This window comes from Drosophila elegans, unplaced genomic scaffold, assembly GCF_018152505.1.
Source record: "Drosophila elegans isolate 14027-0461.03 unplaced genomic scaffold, ASM1815250v1 contig_208, whole genome shotgun sequence".
NCBI lineage: Eukaryota > Metazoa > Arthropoda > Insecta > Diptera > Drosophilidae > Drosophila > Drosophila elegans.
The window spans coordinates 4,061,887-4,080,671 of record NW_024545578.1 but is presented as its reverse complement, the minus strand read 5'-3'; the positions used below and the strand labels follow the sequence as shown (position 1 = coordinate 4,080,671).

The 18,785-nt window shown below is 43.7% G+C and overlaps 5 protein-coding genes across 6 annotated transcripts; 3 read left to right on the top strand and 2 right to left on the bottom strand.

The window, feature by feature from the left end:
• The first annotated feature begins 858 nt into the window (after positions 1-858).
• LOC108146018 (choline-phosphate cytidylyltransferase A) lies at positions 859-2,851 on the top strand. Its single transcript, XM_017271794.2, has 3 exons — positions 859-1,103; positions 1,396-1,719; positions 2,051-2,851. The coding sequence occupies exons 1-3, from the start codon at positions 990-992 to the stop codon at positions 2,744-2,746; spliced, it is 1,134 nt and encodes a 377-aa protein (XP_017127283.1). The 5' UTR covers positions 859-989; the 3' UTR covers positions 2,747-2,851.
• Positions 2,852-2,982: 131 nt separating this feature from the next.
• LOC108146016 (RING finger protein 10) lies at positions 2,983-6,373 on the bottom strand. The gene is made up of 4 exons (XM_017271790.2): positions 5,644-6,373; positions 3,926-5,419; positions 3,708-3,862; positions 2,983-3,649 (listed from the first exon to the last, which is right to left on the bottom strand). The coding sequence occupies exons 1-4, from the start codon at positions 5,732-5,734 to the stop codon at positions 3,206-3,208; spliced, it is 2,184 nt and encodes a 727-aa protein (XP_017127279.1). The 5' UTR covers positions 5,735-6,373; the 3' UTR covers positions 2,983-3,205.
• Positions 6,374-6,715: 342 nt separating this feature from the next.
• Positions 6,716-7,981, top strand: LOC108145660 (peroxisome biogenesis factor 10). The gene is made up of 2 exons (XM_017271213.2): positions 6,716-7,105; positions 7,163-7,981. Exons 1-2 carry the CDS (start codon positions 6,833-6,835, stop codon positions 7,787-7,789), a joined length of 900 nt encoding a protein of 299 aa, XP_017126702.1. The 5' UTR covers positions 6,716-6,832; the 3' UTR covers positions 7,790-7,981.
• Positions 7,982-8,167: 186 nt separating this feature from the next.
• LOC108146281 (transcription factor mef2A) lies at positions 8,168-18,601 on the bottom strand. Of its 2 annotated transcripts, none has more exons than XM_017272221.2 (3): positions 18,395-18,601; positions 12,930-13,248; positions 8,168-11,230 (listed from the first exon to the last, which is right to left on the bottom strand). In XM_017272221.2, the coding sequence occupies exons 2-3, from the start codon at positions 13,070-13,072 to the stop codon at positions 8,308-8,310; spliced, it is 3,066 nt and encodes a 1,021-aa protein (XP_017127710.1). In that variant the 5' UTR covers positions 13,073-13,248; positions 18,395-18,601; the 3' UTR covers positions 8,168-8,307. The 2 variants fall into 2 exon arrangements, with proteins under 2 accessions (XP_017127710.1, XP_017127711.1); XM_017272222.2 differs by lacking the exon at positions 18,395-18,601 and adding an exon at positions 14,938-15,062.
• On the top strand, positions 14,284-18,052 carry LOC108146282 (cyclin-K). Its single transcript, XM_017272223.2, has 2 exons — positions 14,284-14,773; positions 15,706-18,052. The coding sequence occupies exons 1-2, from the start codon at positions 14,759-14,761 to the stop codon at positions 17,074-17,076; spliced, it is 1,386 nt and encodes a 461-aa protein (XP_017127712.2). The 5' UTR covers positions 14,284-14,758; the 3' UTR covers positions 17,077-18,052.
• Positions 18,602-18,785: the final 184 nt, after the last annotated feature.

Here is an 18,785-nt window from a genome sequence, read left to right as displayed (position 1 = left end):
AATTAGAAGATTGCTAATAAATTCTAAAATAATGGTTCGATTTGATGGGTTTTTGGTGTGTTGATAGACATTGATCGAGTAAACATATAGCTGGCCGCTACCCTTTCTCAGAGTGACATGAAAAAGTTTGACGGTTTTTGGGTTAGACATTACTAGAAATTGTATGTTAAGCCCGTAAGCTCTGGCTTTTATACTTGTAGTATCCAAGATCTTGACTACTATATTATTTATTTATATTTATAAAAAAATATACTTTTATTTGTTACTTTTTGACAAACACAACATACCTTTTTTTACTCTACGAGTAATGGGTATAAATACTGGATATTCGCACTTGAATATGTCACTGGCCACTAAAACGATCTATTTGAGATATATATGCATTTTCTCCAAGCATTTGTATTTCCCAGCTATTGCGCATCCATGGCAATTGCGGAATTCTTGCGTCGGCCTTCCGATGATGAAACGGTTCGCCTTGATTGGACACCCATTCCCTCGCAATTAGCTTCCCATTCACCGGCTGGAAGCGGTTCACTGATTTATTTAATGGCGCTGCTGCGGTTTATATATAGATGCATATGCCCATCCATCGCCATCGCCTGATCGGATCGGTGGACCCGTGCCAAGTCAGGCGACTCGTTGTCGCTTCCTATTTGTTTGCGCTTCAATTTGAGGCAATTGAAGATGAGCAATGAATCCGGGCCTGAGACTGCGACCAAGTCGTGTGCCTCGCCAGCCTCCGGACTCAATTGTATTGATTCGCCACCAGTTGCCGCCAATTTATTCTGATCGCCGCTAGTGCGCATTTAGCGGACATCTCTCCCTTAGATTTTCAGACTCAGACTCGATCCTCGACAGAGTAGGTCTAGCGTTCTATGCCGGCACCGTCTCAATTTATATTATCAGTTGTCCGGATATAAACCCGTCGAGCGGATCACTTGTGTTGTACTTAGAGACGTGAATATATATATATATTTTTTTTGTAAGAAATGGATAAAATGCCCGAGGAGGACGAGGTATCCCCAGTATCGACGGCTCCTGCCACGCCCACAACTCCGCTCGAGTTTAAGATGCTGCCACTGTTTATGGATTTTGAGGATTTCGTAAGTTTGTTCGAAAAAAATTCCTTAAAACTTAGAAAACTGCCAAACAAAAATATAATATAATTTTTCTTTAGATAATTTTAGTTTTAAGAAATTTTTTGTAAAAAAACTAAATATTTTTTCTATTAAAAACAATTTGTTTTTAAATGTGCAAACTGATGTCATAAACCAAAATTTTACTAAAATGCTACTTCTTTTCTGAAACTAATTTTCTAAGGATAGCGTATTTGCTCTTAAAAAAATGTATATTTTCCCTAAAATTTAAAGTGAGGTGCCCTTATTTCTTTTCCAGAATATTTGCCAGCCAGCTCCTTTTTCATACGATGACAAGGCCATGTTGGAGCTGGAGAGGATTGACTACACGCAGAGGATCACCTATCAGATGGCCAGGGCTGGGAAAACGACTCGTAGGGTGCGGGTTTATGCCGATGGCATCTACGATCTGTTCCACCAGGGCCATGCCCGTCAATTAATGCAGGCCAAGAACATATTTCCCAACGTATACCTCATCGTTGGCGTGTGCAATGATGAACTGACCCTCCGGATGAAGGGACGCACCGTGATGAACGGATTCGAGCGGTACGAGGCGGTGCGCCACTGTCGTTATGTGGATGAGGTGAGTAACCAGGAAAAATAAAAAAAAAATATTTCGAAATAGGTTTTTAGTTCGCATTACATTTATGGACATTTTTGAAATTTCATTTTTTATATTCCCTATTTTAAAAATATAAGAAACAAACAAATAAATCTTACCTAATTGGATTATTATAAAAAATATAAAAAATGTACCTATGTATAAATATGATCATGCGTGTATTTACCTATCATGGTTCATATTTTATAATATAAAAAAAGTGTATCTATTAGTATGATAATGAGTGTACTTACCTGCTATGAATCAAAATCTCCAAATCTATTAAGAATACATTAAAATCTATTCCCTTCAGATCGTACCGAATGCTCCTTGGACGCTGAATGATGAATTCCTTAATGAGCACAAGATAGATTTTGTGGCCCACGACGACATACCCTATGGAGCTGGCGGAGTCGACGACATATATGCTCCTCTCAAGGCGCGCGGCATGTTCGTGGCCACGGAGCGCACAGAGGGTGTGTCCACCTCGGACATTGTGGCCAGGATCGTGAAGGATTACGATGTGTATGTGCGCAGGAACTTGGCCAGAGGTTACTCCGCCAAGGAACTCAACGTCTCGTTTCTCTCCGAGAAGAAATTCCGTCTGCAAAACAAGATGGATGAGTTGAAAACTCGGGGAAAGCGAGAGTTGACTAAAGTCAAGGTGGACATCATTACCAAGTGGGAGGAGAAGTCGCGCGAGTTTATCGATGCTTTCCTGCTGCTTTTCGGCAGGGAGCGGCTCAACAGCTTGTGGAACGAGTCCAAGGGAAGGATCATCCAGGCCCTCAGTCCGCCGGGCAGTCCGAATGGCTCCATCAACGGTGACGATCCAGATACAACAGAAGGCGGCGAGTCCGAGGATGAGTACATGGAGCTGCCGCCAGAATATGGAGCTGGAAATGCGGGCTCCCGTAGCGAAAAACCGAGGAACTCTCAGAAACACCGCCGTGGCCAGATAAATTCTTCTTCAAACGCCTACGACGATGAGGATGAGGATCCGCAGTAAATGCAACGCAGTGATTGACGGCGGATTTGGCTAGCCTATAAATTTTCCTCTTTTTATACCCTCTAATATAAATTAATTTGTTTTTAATTCGTTGAAACAACGCAATGACACTTAATTTTTACCATTCTATGTGGGGTTTCAAAAGATATACGCGATAAACAATCAGGGGTTATTTGAATGTCATTTTATATGCTTCTCAATTCTTCAATTTCTTAAACAACAAAGGAAACTTTAAATTTATGTTTTGCTTGCTGCCTTTATTGGATTACCATTGATTAGTTGTGCATATGGATAATGTAAATATAAGTTGGTTTAAATTATAGATTAGCTGAATGATTTTTCAAATCATCTTCAATGAAAAAACAAACGTGTTTTTGTTATTTGAAATAACGTTGAAATATTCGCATCAAACTAAAAATACAAAATACAATAAATCTTGATAAGTGATTTACTACTCCTTCATGGAGCTCTGTTCATGCCCATGGCAAACAGGGGAACCATTTTCTTGCCCTTGGCTTTTTTCTGCTTCTTGGACTCGGCGGGGGTAGCTCCTCCATTGGCTTTTCCTGCTTCCACCTTTTGCTTTTTCTGATCCAAGGCTCCCACCAAAAGTTCACCCAGACCCCAGTGGCCCAAAGATCGTTGCTCTAAATCTTCATCACTGGTTTTGGTGGTCGCTACAGCTCGTGGTGGCGGTGGAGCCGAACGACCCCAAGCGCCCACCTGGAAATCCAATGATGCAGCGGTATTGCCAGGGGAGCCACTTCCAATAGTGGGCCACAATTCCTGCTTGGGACTGGCACTGGCCAGAGTGACGCTGGAGTAGCGTGAACCACTGTCCTGCCGGTTAATTGTCATGGGCACCGAGCCACTGGGCGTCGGTAAAGCCTCCTCGAAGCCGAACTATTTTAAGGATTTTTTTTGCATTAAAAGCATAGACAAATAGGCAAGGTAAACTCACAGTGGGAAATTCATGAGAAGAGCTTAAGTTGAGGTTTGCTGCACTGGCAATTAGTTTGCCCATCTGACGGTCATTGATTTCGTTGATGTGCTGCTCCCTCTTGCGCTCCTCGCGATCCCGACGCTGACGCTCCTTCTTACGATGAAGAATATCCTCTGTAGAAACACAACTTGTTGGTTTTATTTGTTAAATTAAACTAATAGTTAGAGTTTACTCACCTTTAAAGAGTTTGAGTATTCCTCCAGAGACAATTGGCGGTTGCAGTTCGACTTCCACAACCGAAAACTGGCAAGTCAAAGGCAAATGACCAAGACAGGTGAACTTGCGACGATGCTCCTCGTCCATGGAGTGCTGCTCCATCTGCACAATCTGTGCTTCAATCAGCAGTGGACCCAAATCCAAGGTGCCGTAGCATGCTTGCAGCATCTTCACATTCAAGGGATGCAAGTAGATGTTTTGTCCATCGTTGGACTGGTAGAAATAATAATAATGATTGTTAGAGGAGGAGCTTAGACTGCTCATTGCCTCTCCCGATGAAATGGAGGCATCGTCTGTCTTCTCAATATCAAGCTTGGTTTCCTCCTCCAGACAAAGCACAGGTGCTGGTAGTTCCTCGTGCTCCTCTTCTCTGGGATCGGGTTTCTCCAGTCCCAATTTCTCACCACGCTCTTGAAGCATCACAAGTGCCTGCTGAATAAAGACGTCCTCCGGACAGGAGTCATCCGATTCGGCTAGCAGTTCGCCACGCTCCCTCTCAATTATGGCGCCCACGTCGGACCGCTTGGCTATTAGAAACTTGGAATACCGTTTAGCTTCTTCGCCAGCGGACACGAATGGGAAACGTTCAATGGTTTCTCCTAGTCCTGCAGCCTGTTTTTCGATGTACATGCAGCCCTTGCGGCGGCGCATCAACTGGAAGGTAATCTTTTCGCCCACTTGCAAATCCCTCTGCTGCTCGATGGTGCAGCTCTTCAGATCTCCGGCGTGAATGGCGTCATAGCAAATGGGACACTTGCGCCAGGTCTTGTCGCTCAGCGAGAGATAGTGCAGCAAGCAGGGCCAGCAGTAGGCGTGGCCGCATCTGGTGAGCTTGGCCGCCACCGGGGGATACAGACAGATGGGGCACTGCAACTCCTCCGTGGTCTGGATATTGATCTGTTCGATATAGCTCCAGTCGATAAGCGTATCTGGCGATCCATTCACCTCGGCCTTGGCCCCCGATCGAATGACGAACTGGAAGTTGGCCTGCAGGAACTGCTCCTTGTTGTAGCGCTGCTTCCGGATGCCCAGGCCATGGTGCTGCTGGTGGTGCTGATGATGGCCGCCACGCTGCAGTTCCCTCGGCACGCAGTGAAAGTTGAGCAGGTGGTTCAGATTCTGCTTCTTGCTGCCCTGTGCGTACACAGAGTTGAGTTCATGTTCAAAGTCACCGCTACGAGGGTAGCCAGCGCCATAATGGTCTAGTCGGGCGCCGCCTGGAGTCCAGTCTTCGCCGCGGGATGCAGGGAAATCGTATGTCCCGCCGCCTCCGCCGCGAGCCCTTGGTCGCTTGTCCACATTGGGACGTAGCTTGGCAGGTTGCTGTGCCTGTTGTTGTGGTTGCTGCTGCTGCTGTCTGACGCTGCGCTGTTGCTGCTGCTGATCGTTACGTGGTGTGGGAAGCTGCTCCCGTCGGCGGTTCTGCCGCTGCTTGTTGCCGTTGGCATGTACTTCTACGGGAAGAAAGTCGAAAGATGTGAGAAAACTGGAGTATTGAAGGATGCAGAAAATGTTATTTGTAAAACCTATTCTCTCTAATTTAACGCTTTATCTACCAATCGCTCCCATGGACAGTTAGTTTCTTAAAAATTAAATTAAAAATCTGGACAAAAGGCTGGTCAAACGAAACGCTATGCTAGAAAAAACTGAATTTTATATGTAAATAGAGAGCACCCACCACTGGACTTCCTTTGCGAATCACCAGACGAGGATTTGCCATGATGAGAGGATTGAGGCTGCTTCTTGCTGCTGCTGTTGTTGCTGTCCATCGTTGTTGTTGTTGTTGTTGTTATTGTTATTGGGGTAATGGGAAGTACTAATAGTATTGGTGTTGGGCAGCTGCCAGTGGGCAGCTAATTGCGTCTTGCCTTGGTCTCCACACGGAGTGCGTCTAGCAGAGTATTCTCGTTGCGGATTCATGTTTACTGAGCCATGATTATTCAACGGGTACGACAAGAAATAATACTTGCGTAATATTTCCAAAATATTCAAGCGGCTTTCGCGAGGAAACGCAGGTAAATTCAAGGCGAGAAGAAAGTACTAAAAAAGTACTTTGACTTGCTATATATTTTCTAGCACTTGTTTTGTTGTTGTTGTGGTGTTAGTCTATGCCCGTCGCTTGCGGTAATAGTATTAGTAATTGTAACGGTGCTTTCGTATTGGTGACTGAAAAGGTGTGACGTCTGCGCTGGCTGCTTTTTTGGGGTCTAAAACTAGCCTTTTCCGACAATTTCCACTTGCCAATTGCACTCAAGCTGCCGGTATATGGTCTCCGCTATTGGGGTGTTTCGATTTGACGTCTCGAAATCAACGAATTTTGATAGAAAAACCAAATATCCTTTGGTCAGGGAGAAAAAGCATCCGCGATGCCCTATGCAAAATGGCTGACTGTAAGTGTTGGAAAGTGCGCTGCAGACAGGTAGAGGTGCACTTTTAGATGGTCGTGAGTAATTGCAACTATCGCATGGACAATGGTTTTAAAAATGACAACAATTTTGAAAAAAGATGCTTTGCATTACAAATGAAAAGACATAATAAAATAAGCTTGCATTTTCAAAAGAAAATAACAATTTATTCTCAAGCTTCTCGAATAGTACTTGATTTACATTTCATATCAAACAGAAACACACGTACCGAAGCGTTTAAATTAATATCAATACATATAATAAGCCAAAATCATGCCGTTAATACTAATTTGTTTTTAAATATTTATCTTATCTTTGAAACCCAGTGTTGTAAAGTACATTACTGTTACTCCAAAGGCCATCTCTATTAGAAGAAACATCTGTTTTTGTTATCTAGGCCGCACTTTGATCAGCCTTTGAATAAAATATGTTAAAGTCAACATTCCAATAACCCCAATCAGCATGGACTTTCGGAATGCCCGTGCCCGGCAGCCGGAGATTGTCCGATCCGTGCAGAAGGATGCCCGGTACACCAACGAGTTGGCTGAGGATTTCTCGGATGTCCTCCGGCTCACCGGTCCACGGAACTGGATCAAGTACAACCAGATGTGCAGGCTATTGGCGGAGCTCAGTTACCACGGATTCGCATCGGCCAACAGCCTCCAGACACTCGGCGAGGAGTACACAGGAATCATACAGGTTGATGGCAACTACAAGCAGATTCCCAGTAGATTGGTAAGCGTAAATACAGGATTTTCAAAAATATACTCTATAATTTCGACTTCATTTCAGCTACAACTTATATCCATTGTCTTGGAGTTTGGTGGCGACTCCCTGTTCCAGCGACTGCTGCAAAAATTGGACACATATGTGGCAAACCACGAGGAGATCCGACCCGAGGTCAAACCGCAGCTTAAGAAGGTTATCCAACGGTTGAGGCATTCGCCCAGCTATGTGAAGGCCCTGCACAAGTCGCTCTTCTATTTGGACGCCAGAAAATACCAACTGTCCAAGCGCACTACTGGCATCAACTACGTGCTCATCCGCCACTGGCTACAGCCGGAATTCTCGCTGTACGGCTACAAGATCCTGGGGATAATCACATTCCTGCAGGTAAGCGTTTCGTTGGCCATCAGTGGCTGGGACGCCTGGCTAGAGCACAAGCGGCAGCAGTTGGAGGCGATTAAGCAGGCCGGGAAGAAATTCCTGCAACGAGGATCGAGTGCACAGAGCGCAGATCCTGATGCTCCACAATGCATCCTATGTCTGGAGCCACGTTCCAACAGCAGTCTGACACCCTGCGGGCACATCTTCTGCTGGAGCTGCCTGCTCGAGTGGCTGGAGGAGCGGGATGAGTGTCCCTTGTGCCGGGAGTCGCTGAAAAAGTCACAAGTGATACCACTACAGAACTATGCTTAAGGATAAATTTAAGATTTGCCATTGATTTGTATAGTCTTTTTATATGTACATGTATTATTCATCTAAAAGAAAAAAAAGAAGACGAATTGGTCAGAGAGTTTATTTTTATATTGTTTATTTTGTTTATATTGGTAGGTACACTTATTGTAAATAATGATCTTAGGTTAAGGCAAATAAAATGTTGTTAGCAAATTTTTATTTTGCTTTAATTTTATAACCCTACATAAGCATGTACACAATATTATTAAAAATGTTTTAAAAAAGACTTAAACAATGATGATTTACTTAAATTAAACTTCTGTGTTGACATGGGATTTACAAATTTCTCAAAGTCGTGCTACCCAACAAAAAAAAAAATAACTAAACTTCTATGCAATCTTTAGATTTATAGATTTATTCAAACAAGTCTATGTACATTCCATGTGAAGCAGCTTAGAGACTATGCTGTTCACGCCCTATATCTGGTTAATATGTTTGGTTTTAGTCTTAATGTTACATTATATTATTTACAATATACATTAGCTATGGTCAAACAGTCGAGGGTTAATAGCCCTAACAATGTCCAGGAAAACGGTGCGATTGAAGATCTGCTTCCTGCGGCATGATTCGAAGGCGGATAGTGCCTCTGCAGGGGATTCGAAAGCCACACGGGTGTCCCCCGTGGGTTGGCCTTCATCGTTGAAGCGCCGTATGACATCATCCGGACTGAGTTTGTAGTCGCTGAAGAAGCGCAGGATATCCTTAAGTTCCGCCTTGTAGGGAACATTTCGCATGGCCACCACGCATCCCGGACGATTGAACTTGTCGGGGATTAGGGAAGAGGCAACTGGCGGCGCTGGAGAGGTTTGCTTGCTTTGGCTTTGATGGCTGGGCGAAAGGGAGGAGCTGCTGCTCAGGGCAGGATCTGGACGAGCGAAGGGATTGAAGTGCTGCTTGACGGGAGCATTGGAGCTGCCATTGCTGTTCTCTTCCTTTTCCAAGGACTGCTGTCGCTCCTGCTTTTGTGGTGGCGGCTGATCCTGCTGATCCAGACTACTACCGATGTCACCGAAGCGACTGGGCTTGCGACGCCGAGATTGCTTGCCCTCCTGACCTCCACTGCCTCCATTTCCGCTACCGCCTTCACTAACATTGCCAGACTCCACTTGTCTGGGACCATTTCCTCCTGGCAAATAATCCATAAAGGGTTTATTCATCTTATCGGCAATCTCCTGCGGTGTAATGGCCACCACTCGCAATCCCCTTCCTCGAAAGCGGCGATTGTGGAACTCCCTAATGGCCTGCTTGCAACTGACAGGATCACAGAACTCCACAATAAACTCCCCGGAACTCTGGTTACGTTCATTGAAAAGCTGCTCGATGTGCTCGATGCGCAGGTTCTCGAGCGAGAAGAGTTCCCCCAGATCGTTGACCCTGGTGGCATACTCGCAGTTGTGGACACGCACGAAGACATCCTCCTGCCGCGGACGCTGGAGACCACCACCTCCATTATCGTTGGGATAGTTGGGTCCATTGCCATTGGGATTTCCACCATTGTTGTTCATATTATTAAAGTTGTTATTCATGTTGAACGGGAAGTTGTTGCCCCCATTTTGTTGCTGAGGTGGCATATTGAAGGGCATGTTGCCACCATTAACAAAGGGATGTTGCATCATATTGTGATTCATATTGGGGTTCATATTCATATTGTGATTCATATTCATCTGCTGCTGCTGCTGCTCCTCCGCCTGGCGTCTTCTGGGATCGGCGGCGAATCTACTAGCCTGGTTGAGATCCTGCTCCTGCTGTTGCTGCTGCTGTTGCAGTTTCTGCTGCCTTCTTTGTTGATCCTTTAGAAGCTCCTCCCGCTGATCGGCTTCCTCCTTGAGCAGCTGTTCATTGGCCCGGCGCTGTTTCTCCTTGGCATTCTGCATCTCCGCCTGACTGCTGGGACTCACCCTTAGCTGACGGAACCCTATATAGTGCTTGCCAGTGTCCTGCAGAGCGGCCTCGGCCTCCGATTCCCTGGCGAACAGGACAAAGGCCACACTTTCGCGACGATTGTTGGGACTGCGGCTCAGGAGGATGTCCACAACGGTGTAGCTGGCGGAGAACATCTTCATGATTTCCTGTTCGGTGGCATGCTGCGACAGGTCCTCCACACGCAGGACATTGCTAATGGGTATGGGCATGGGCATGCCACCTCCTCCTCCGCCCCGTTCGCTCCTATCTCCTCCACCACCATTATGATTATGATGGTTCCGGCCCCCTTCGTTTTGCTGGCGATTGGCCAGCTCCTCTGCCCGCTCGAATTCTTCATCGCCCACGGGAACAATCTGAATCAACTGATCCTTGAACATGGTGTTGTTCCGCTGCAGCGCCTTCTGGGCACTGGACACGCGGGAGAACTCCACGTAGGCCACTCCAGTGCGACTGCCATTCGAGGTCATGATCTTAATGCCATTGTGCGGAATGTACAGGCCCTGGAAGTACTTGCGTATGTCACTGTACGAGGTGCTCTGCAGCATGCCACTGATGCGAATGTAGCAGGTATCTGCCACGGCCACCGGAGTGTTGCCTCCTCCGCCCGGAGAACTGGCCGCCATGGAGGGTGACAGCTTAGCCGGAGCCTGTTGCTGCTGGAGCAGCATCTGTTGCTGCTGGAACAGCTGCGGATACATCTGCGCATAGGGATTCACGCTGGCAAAGGCAATCGGTTCGCCTTCGCTTTTGGATGGCTGCACCTGAACTGGACTTACTCCTGAGCTGGCCACCTGCTGCAGTGCGGCCAGCAGCTGGGCATTGGGTACACTTGGGGCGAGATTATAGTTGTTGGTCACATTGTTGTTGGTGGTGTTGCTGGTGGTGTAGCTCTGGAGTGAAGGCAAAACCGGTGGCATGTTCAGGCTCAAGCCCACGTTGAGACCCATTCCCATGCCTGGCAACGTCTGATTTTGCGATGGCTGAGCCCAGGGCGATGGTGATTGGGTCGTCATCTTGACCTCCCTTTCCTGGCTATTATCGAACCGGTCGGAGCGACGTTTGCGACCGCGTTCCCTGTCCCGTTCCCGCTCACGCTCTCGATCGCTATCATCCGAGCTGGAGGAGCGACTGCGACTGCGGCGACCACCCGTGACCTCGGACAGGGTGATCCCCGCCTGCTGTTGGTAGGCCAGAAAAGAGGGCACACCACCTTGTACCTTGGCCTGGCCCAGGAAACTGCCCAAGCCGCCGATAATCGGTGGCATGGGAGCAGCTGGACCTGGCTTGGCCATCGACAATGGAGCAACGACTGGCATGGGCACCGGAACGGCAATTGGTGCTGGAGCGGCGGAGGCTCCTTTCCGGGCCGTCTCGATGACCTTCTGCATCTCGGCCCGCGAGGAGAGCAGCAGGCGCACCTGGATCTCCATCAGCTTCTCGCGATCCTTCAACATGGCGCAGCGGGCATCCTCGTCGGTGCTAATATTGGATTATCAAAGGGAGAGAAAAAAAATAAAGGCAAAAAATCAGGGTATATACTCAATACGGAATTATTCGAAGCACTTTTGTGGGAATGCGGTAGGCTTGATTATTCGCCTATTCTTCATCAGCCAGCATATTTTATGCAGTCAAAATAATAGCACCATGTATTCATTCATTTCATACGGTATTTCCAAACAAATCGGCATAAATTCCGGGTACAAATATCCATATAAACGAAATTTTGTCACCTTTTGTTGAAACAATGAACACTGTTTAAACGCTGAGTTTAAACATTTTAAAACTTGTATATATAACTAAACTTTTGTATATATGGACTTTTCAACTAAATGTCAACTAATATTGTCCAACTTTTAATAAAAAAAAAACTCAGCAAATATTTAATAGTCAAATGGCAAAAAAAAAATGTTTTCCTTTTTTTGTTGTCATGTTTGGATTAAATAGGCTTTTATTATTTTTGTTGTCATATGTATTAAACACTCTACACACTTTTCACGATATAACAAAAAAAATGAATTCAGCTGATCCAAAATTAAAATAACTAAGCCCAGCATTACCAAGATAATGGGTCTATAACCCAATTAAGAAGATAAGGATTTGTATTTGAAAATTATTGATTATTGCACCAAAGTTCTGATGATTTATTTCGATTTCTCTCATGGCTACCGTACAACATAGACTTCTAAATACTACAAAAACGAATCGAGTCTAAACGAATTTAGAGTCTAAAAAATTAACAATAGAAACAACGTACTTAAATAAAAAGCTATAGCTCGCAGTCTTTATGACTGAAATTTATTTTGTTGCGGCAATTATAATAATTTGCTAAAATCGCTCCTAAGAAGTATTCAATACATTGCCAATAGATCAGGATATTTTTTTGCCGCGTTAAAGACAGTTCCATAATTTCAAAAACTAATTTAATTTAATAGAATTTGTTCCTTTTTTTCAACTTTCGATAACCAACAATTACTTGCTTACTGTTAAATCTGACAATTTCATAACTTCATTTTTAACAAATTAAAGTTAGGCTTCCGATGTTGGTTTATTCTTTGAGCTTAAGGATAGGATACGATTACCCGATATATGCTCCAGATACAGATATATTGCCGTACTTACTTTTATTTAACATTTAACTTGTCTTTCCTACTGCTTAAATTTTGTTCGTATCTGTACCTTTTGGTCATTGAATATTTTTTTTTACTTTTGACGATTTTTGTATATAATCCACAATAGTAGCTGAAAACCCTTTTCTTCAGTTTGAAACTTGCAATATGCAATACTTTAATTGTTTAAAAAGAGACTTTTCTGTAATTTTTTATGGCATTTGCTTTTTCAGAAACTATTAAATGTTAAATAAATCTATGGGAACACATCAGAACAATCATAGGCATGATCAAGTGGAATTGAATATCTGCAAGGACGTATTATTAGGGCTGATATTACCTTTTTAAGTCCACAAAACCATTTCCAAACATACTTGCATGGCTGGAAAATTGCAAGTTTTTTTTAAAGGTATTTTCTTAGTGCTATTATTTTGACCGCAGCTGTGGAGACATGCTTGAAAAGAGCCCGGCAGCGACTTAAGAGAGGCTCAGGCCCCGACCCAAGTCTAGACCCGCTGGAGCTCCGAGAATTCTATGGGTTTACATATAGATCAGAGATTGTGGCTAACTACCTGAAAGCGATGAAAGCGTCGCCCATCTCGCCGCCGATTATGTGGACACCGCCCTCGGGAATCGCTAGGCCCGAGAAGAAGTTTCGAATGTCGCGGGCATTTGCCGTCCACGGCAAATTTTGTAACCGAATAATCACACTCATCTTGATCAACCAATTGATTTGATTAGCTATTTATTTCTTTTTTTTTGGTATAGACAGAGAGTTTACTGTCTGGATGGATTCGCATCTAAAGACTGTACGCATATTCTTCAGTTGAACATCAGTCTGTCCATCACCTTGGATACTGGTATGATATGGTTGTCCGTGGATTCTTGAATCTGTAACGATAATCGCAGACTTATGGAGAATTTGCCAACATAATCGAATGTCTTAAAATACTATGTTCCAGCACAAGATCAGAAATACGCTTTCTATCTTTTATGCTTTATTTATATACAAATCCACTAAAATGAATTCTCCTAACTTTTGGCTTCCCAAAATAAACTTTTTATTGGAAGAAATAAGATTTAAGTTAATTAAATATTGATGTACTGTTTATTAAACAGCTTATTTTTCATAACAACTAAACTAAGTACTGAAAAATATCAAGGCGCGATTTTTCATATCAAGCTAAAGGCTATCTATATCCTTATTTTCAAACCCTATCTAAATTAATAGACATTACTCTTAACTTAAAAGCTAAACCAAAATAAACCGGAATTAAATTTAATCAGAGCAACGATTCTCTTTTCTTACTCTTTCCCAAAATTCGCGTTTTAAAATCCTCAAATACCAAAAACCTCAAACCCCACTTATTATTCATCACACGCTATATTTTAATTCTGTATTTCCGATATAAACTATTTTGTATGACCATTTCCTTGGGGAAAAACTGGGCTCTGCTCCTGATTATATCTCGATTTAATCTTTCGACACATTTGATCGTTGCACTCACATTAGGCGCTGCAATTCATGGATTCGCATTAGGCGCTGCAATTCATGGACTCGCATGGCAGTTTCTCATGACAATTTTTGGGTCTAACCAAGCGTCTAGCGTCTGTTTCGGTATTGCGTAAGACGACCAGTTTGCAGCAGGTTGGGAGCTCTCCTTAACCCGCAAACAATATTAAGGTCTAAATGAGGTCTCACACTTACCCGTACAGCAACTGGTGACCTTCACACATGATCTTACCAAAGACAGAAAGGTATTCGCAGAAGCAAAACTAAATATAACTAATTAAGGTGTAAGGTGTAGGCGGTGTTCCCACAGATCCACCTGCTCCACGATCATTAGTCCGCTTTTATTTCCTCATTAGTCGCATTCAATTATGTGCCAAAACGAGACGACTCTTTGTCCATTGCTAGAGGATGAGGCATCGATGGATCGGGACTGCGGGTTGCGGGAGGATCGACGACGACTGCTTTCCCAAAGCAGAAGTGGCTGGAGAAAACCCGTTGATCGTTTTGAACGTAATGGGAAAGCGATTATGCAGCTTTAGTTCAATCGGCACTGCTGTGATTTGAGCTAATGCAATTGCCTGGCGATGTCGGTTTGTTTGTGTCCCGGTGTCAAAGACATTAGGTATCCAGAGCCGAGGAGCTGGCTACAGGAAACCCAAACCAAACCAAACCAAACGAAACCGAAACAACTCCTTCCGCCTGGCTATATAAAAAGCATTGTTGGCATCTCGGACCGGCAGTAAGAAAATCGAATTGACCGCGTTACCGTCTCCGTCGCAGTCGGTCGTCATCGATCCTCATCGCTAACATCGCCATCATCACGACACGTTCATCGTTAAACGATCGGATCAATTGATTGATCGATCGCATGTGCGGAGGATTAAAGCAATGAGAAACTCGACAGTGAGTGAGATCGATACAAATAGGATTACCATTAAAAGTGTGTCATGAACTGTGGACTAAGCTTGATCGCGCAGCAGTGTTTGACCATATTGATGCGATCCTCTAATCAAGCGATCGTTTCTGGGGTTAAAATAACTTGTGTTTGAATTACAAGAGCAACTTACTGTTGGATTTCCTATGGATCTTCTCTTCAACCAAATGATTTTCGACTATCACTTATCCAAATTCACTTTAGTCGTTATATGTCATCCAATTGAAATAAGTATCTTAATATTTAACGAAGATATTCCAAACTATGCTCATACTATATAAATAAACGCAAGTTTACCATAAAGACCACCACTGCAATACACAATTTAAAACTTAATTAGTTCCTTGTTAAAACGTTTTTCATTTAAATGCAGAAGAAAAATTCAAATCGCTCAATAGCCTTACCAACATCAAGAGCGAATTGATTAAAGAAATCTTGAGCGCCAAAAATTCAAAAAATTCTAAAGAATGATAAGTGCGATATTATTTAAAAAAAAACATAGAAATTTATTTTACAAAACCAACCAACAAACTGTTAAGAAAAACCCAACATCCACCAAAAGTATAAAGAAACGGACTAATCCATTATCAAAAAAGAGCATATAACCAAAAATGCTAAAGATTGATTCTTTTGTTTGTATATTGATTTGAATAGTTGAGCTAAGCTGCATAAATTGTTGAATCCTAATTATATAATAGAGTGAGCTCCAACTACCCATGACTTATAGAAACGATATGGAGAATATTCGTAAAGAAGTTCTGTATATATTCTTATTAAAATTTTGGTTTTTCTTAATTGAGTTAGGAAGTTAGGGAATTACTCTAGGGCCTTACTAACCCATCAATCTATTCGAAAACAAAGGAAGTTAAAAAAAAGACAATAAAAAATGTGAATCTTCCAGATTACCCGCATTCATATGGCCGCCGTGGGCCTGCTGCTGCTGGTGGGCGTGCACGGGACAACGATAATCAGCATCAAGTACCCGGAAAACCCCGCGGAAGTGATCGTGGAGCCGCAGCCAACCAAGCGGGATCTCAGCCTAAGCTACGCTGCCACCAATATCGACTCCAAGGAGGGGACCCGCGTGAAGACCATCACGGTGATCAAGAATGTGGGCGGCATTTCGGGTACTGAAGAAGCTGCGGCGCTGGGAGCACCCGCCAGCAGCCACAAGCAGCTGCAGCCAAAGCTGGTCATCGATCCAGCTTTGCATAAGAGCGAGGAGTGGGCCACGGCCTTCCGGGATAACTTTGACTCCTATGGAGCACTGCCCGATGTGCCCGACATCGATGACCTATTCGAGTTTGTGAATCGCAAGAAACCAGAGGTGGAGGTTAAGAAACAGGAGGCGGTGCCCAGTCAAAAGGAGGAGAAGGTGCCGAAGGAGTTAGCAAAGCCGGCGGAGGAGGAAACCACCAACAAGAAGGCAGCAGCAGATGCCGCCAGTGAACAGAGCGAGGTAGGAGGGATAAACCCCACTGGCAACATCGATAGCGACGAGGCTGTGGTCGAAAAGATCAAGGGTGATGCTGAGCTGTTGCCGCACATCAAGCAGGCCAATATCCTGCGCCTCCAGGCGGCCCAGGCTAGATCCGGCATCCGCACCAAGGAATCGCTGATCGCGGTCAACTACTCCACGCCCATGCACCAGGTGAGCCAGTACTTCGACAACTATGTCCAGGCGATGCCCAATGGGTACGATTACTCCAAGCCGTGCGGCTTGCAGCCAGGCAACAGTATCCAGGTAACCACACCCTCGGGCCGCACCTACGACATCCCGCAGAGCAACAGCAGTGGCACTGGCGGAGGCAATCATCCGTACCTGGCTCCAGCGCTCACGAAGAAGACGCAGATTCCGCCGATAACGGTGCAGCCTCCAGTTCAGCAGGGCGGTCCTCCCAATTACTCCTACGTGAATTCGATAGTGCCGCCCATAGTGAAACAGCAGTCACAGGGCAATGTGAATCCTCCGCAGCAGCAGCCACAGCCTCAGCAACCTCCTCCTCCTCCTCCGACTGGAGGCTTCCTGCCGCCTCTGGGATCAGGCGCGGGCGGAATATCCACCAGCCAGCGTCCCTATGTCGCGCCCAGGCTGCGCAACAATGGCTTGGGCATCAGCCGTGCCCCAAGCAGCACTCCGGGACCGATTCCCGTACAACCCGGACCCGGCCTTGTGGCAAATCAACCGCAGCCCCCGAACTACCGCACCAGCATCTTTGGCGGAGGCCAAAATCGTCCCAACACGCTGCGATCACGTGGCCTAAAGTATTGAGCACTTAAACTAGACATGCGGTCAAAATAATAGTTCTTAGAAGAAGATTACAATACAAATTGTCAATTAAAAATAAGCATAACTGTGTCATTTTAAAATAACAGAATTTTTAATATACAAAAAAAATCGGAAATTATATAATAGCATTGCCAGGAGGTCAAAGAACAATATATATAATATATATTTATTTTAAAATTCAAAAAATTTTACTTTTCCTAATATTTGATCAAATTGTTATTATTAGGACATAGTAAAGAACGCTAAGAAAAGTAACGAAGATGTTGTCATGGAGAGGTAAAACTAAATTGCTGTTCTTTTATTCCCTAAATAGCGTTACCATGGTTGCTAGCGTCGCTTTTAGACCGAAGCATATTTTATTATTTAAGAAAAATCCATAAACTTAAATTAAACTAATAAGCAAAAGGTATTATATTTGTCATCCGAAAATCACGCTAATAACGGAGTGGGGTACCAAAAACCCAATAACAACAATACAAATTGGTGGAATCAATAAAAAAAATTAATCAAAAATGTTGTTGAATAGAAGGGTGATAGAACTATATATTTAGGAATTTTTCTTAATTGAAATAAGGTGTTAGCCACTGTATTTGCTTTCTGTAAAATAGTCTATAACGAAACGGCTGAAGGTCAGAGAAATATGTATTGTACCTGCCCTAGACTATATCTTATATCTTCCGTATTTTTCCGTTTCGAAAAGATCAAGATAATATTAAGATATCGCATAAATGTCTATAAACAACCGTATTTACTACAGGTTTTGTTATATTTTGATATCCCATATATTTTAACACTAAATTGTATACCGTTTTAAAATAATTCGTTAGTAAACCCATTGTATTGTTACACATTTTGTGCTACGATTTTTTTTAGGTGTTTTTCAAATACTTTACACGGAATGTTTTTTTTACACTATGTTCAATAATCTTAAAATGGTGCTAGTAAAACACAAGCTTAACTGTACCTCAATATTTTCCTGAATAAAAGTGAAAATCGCACCGAATTCAACGAGGCAGACCACGAAGAGAAACCAGCGAAGCGCTTGCCACTAATCAATACTAATTCACCCACTTTTAGTAACTTGTTTTAACTAAATTTCACTGTATTCTGACGTTTTCTTTGTTTTATATGCGTAGCACGCTCCTATCGCTCGACGTTGTTGTTGTTGCTGCCTCGCAGTTGTTGTTGCAGCATCTCCGGAAGAAGAGAAAGCGAAACGAACGGCGAGGAGAGGCAGAGGGGGCGTAGCGTCGCTGTTCTAGGTACGAGTAGTGAATTTATTCAATGAACTTTTACTTACCACGAAAACCATACAAAACGCAACTTATTCTGGACTACCAATGCACAAAGACAGGTGGGTTCGTTTTGGCTCAATCTCTTTATATTTATTTGGATAATTTCTGCAGTTGATCGTGCTGAAAAATGTGATTTTCCTGGAAGCAACACAAAAATGAAATGCTGTGTTGTAATTTTCTGCGCTTGTATAAGTGACAGGGATAAAAAACAACATGGCGACTTGATTAGTGTGGCTGTCGGCCGACAGCTCTATAAAACCCATTTTGGCGACGACTGGTCACTCTGATCCAAAAACATTAGCGGCATTCATGGAACTAAATTATATTCATAAAAGGATTCTTAAATAAGAAAATCATTTTTTAATCTTTTATGGTAAGTCGAAAAACAATTTGTTT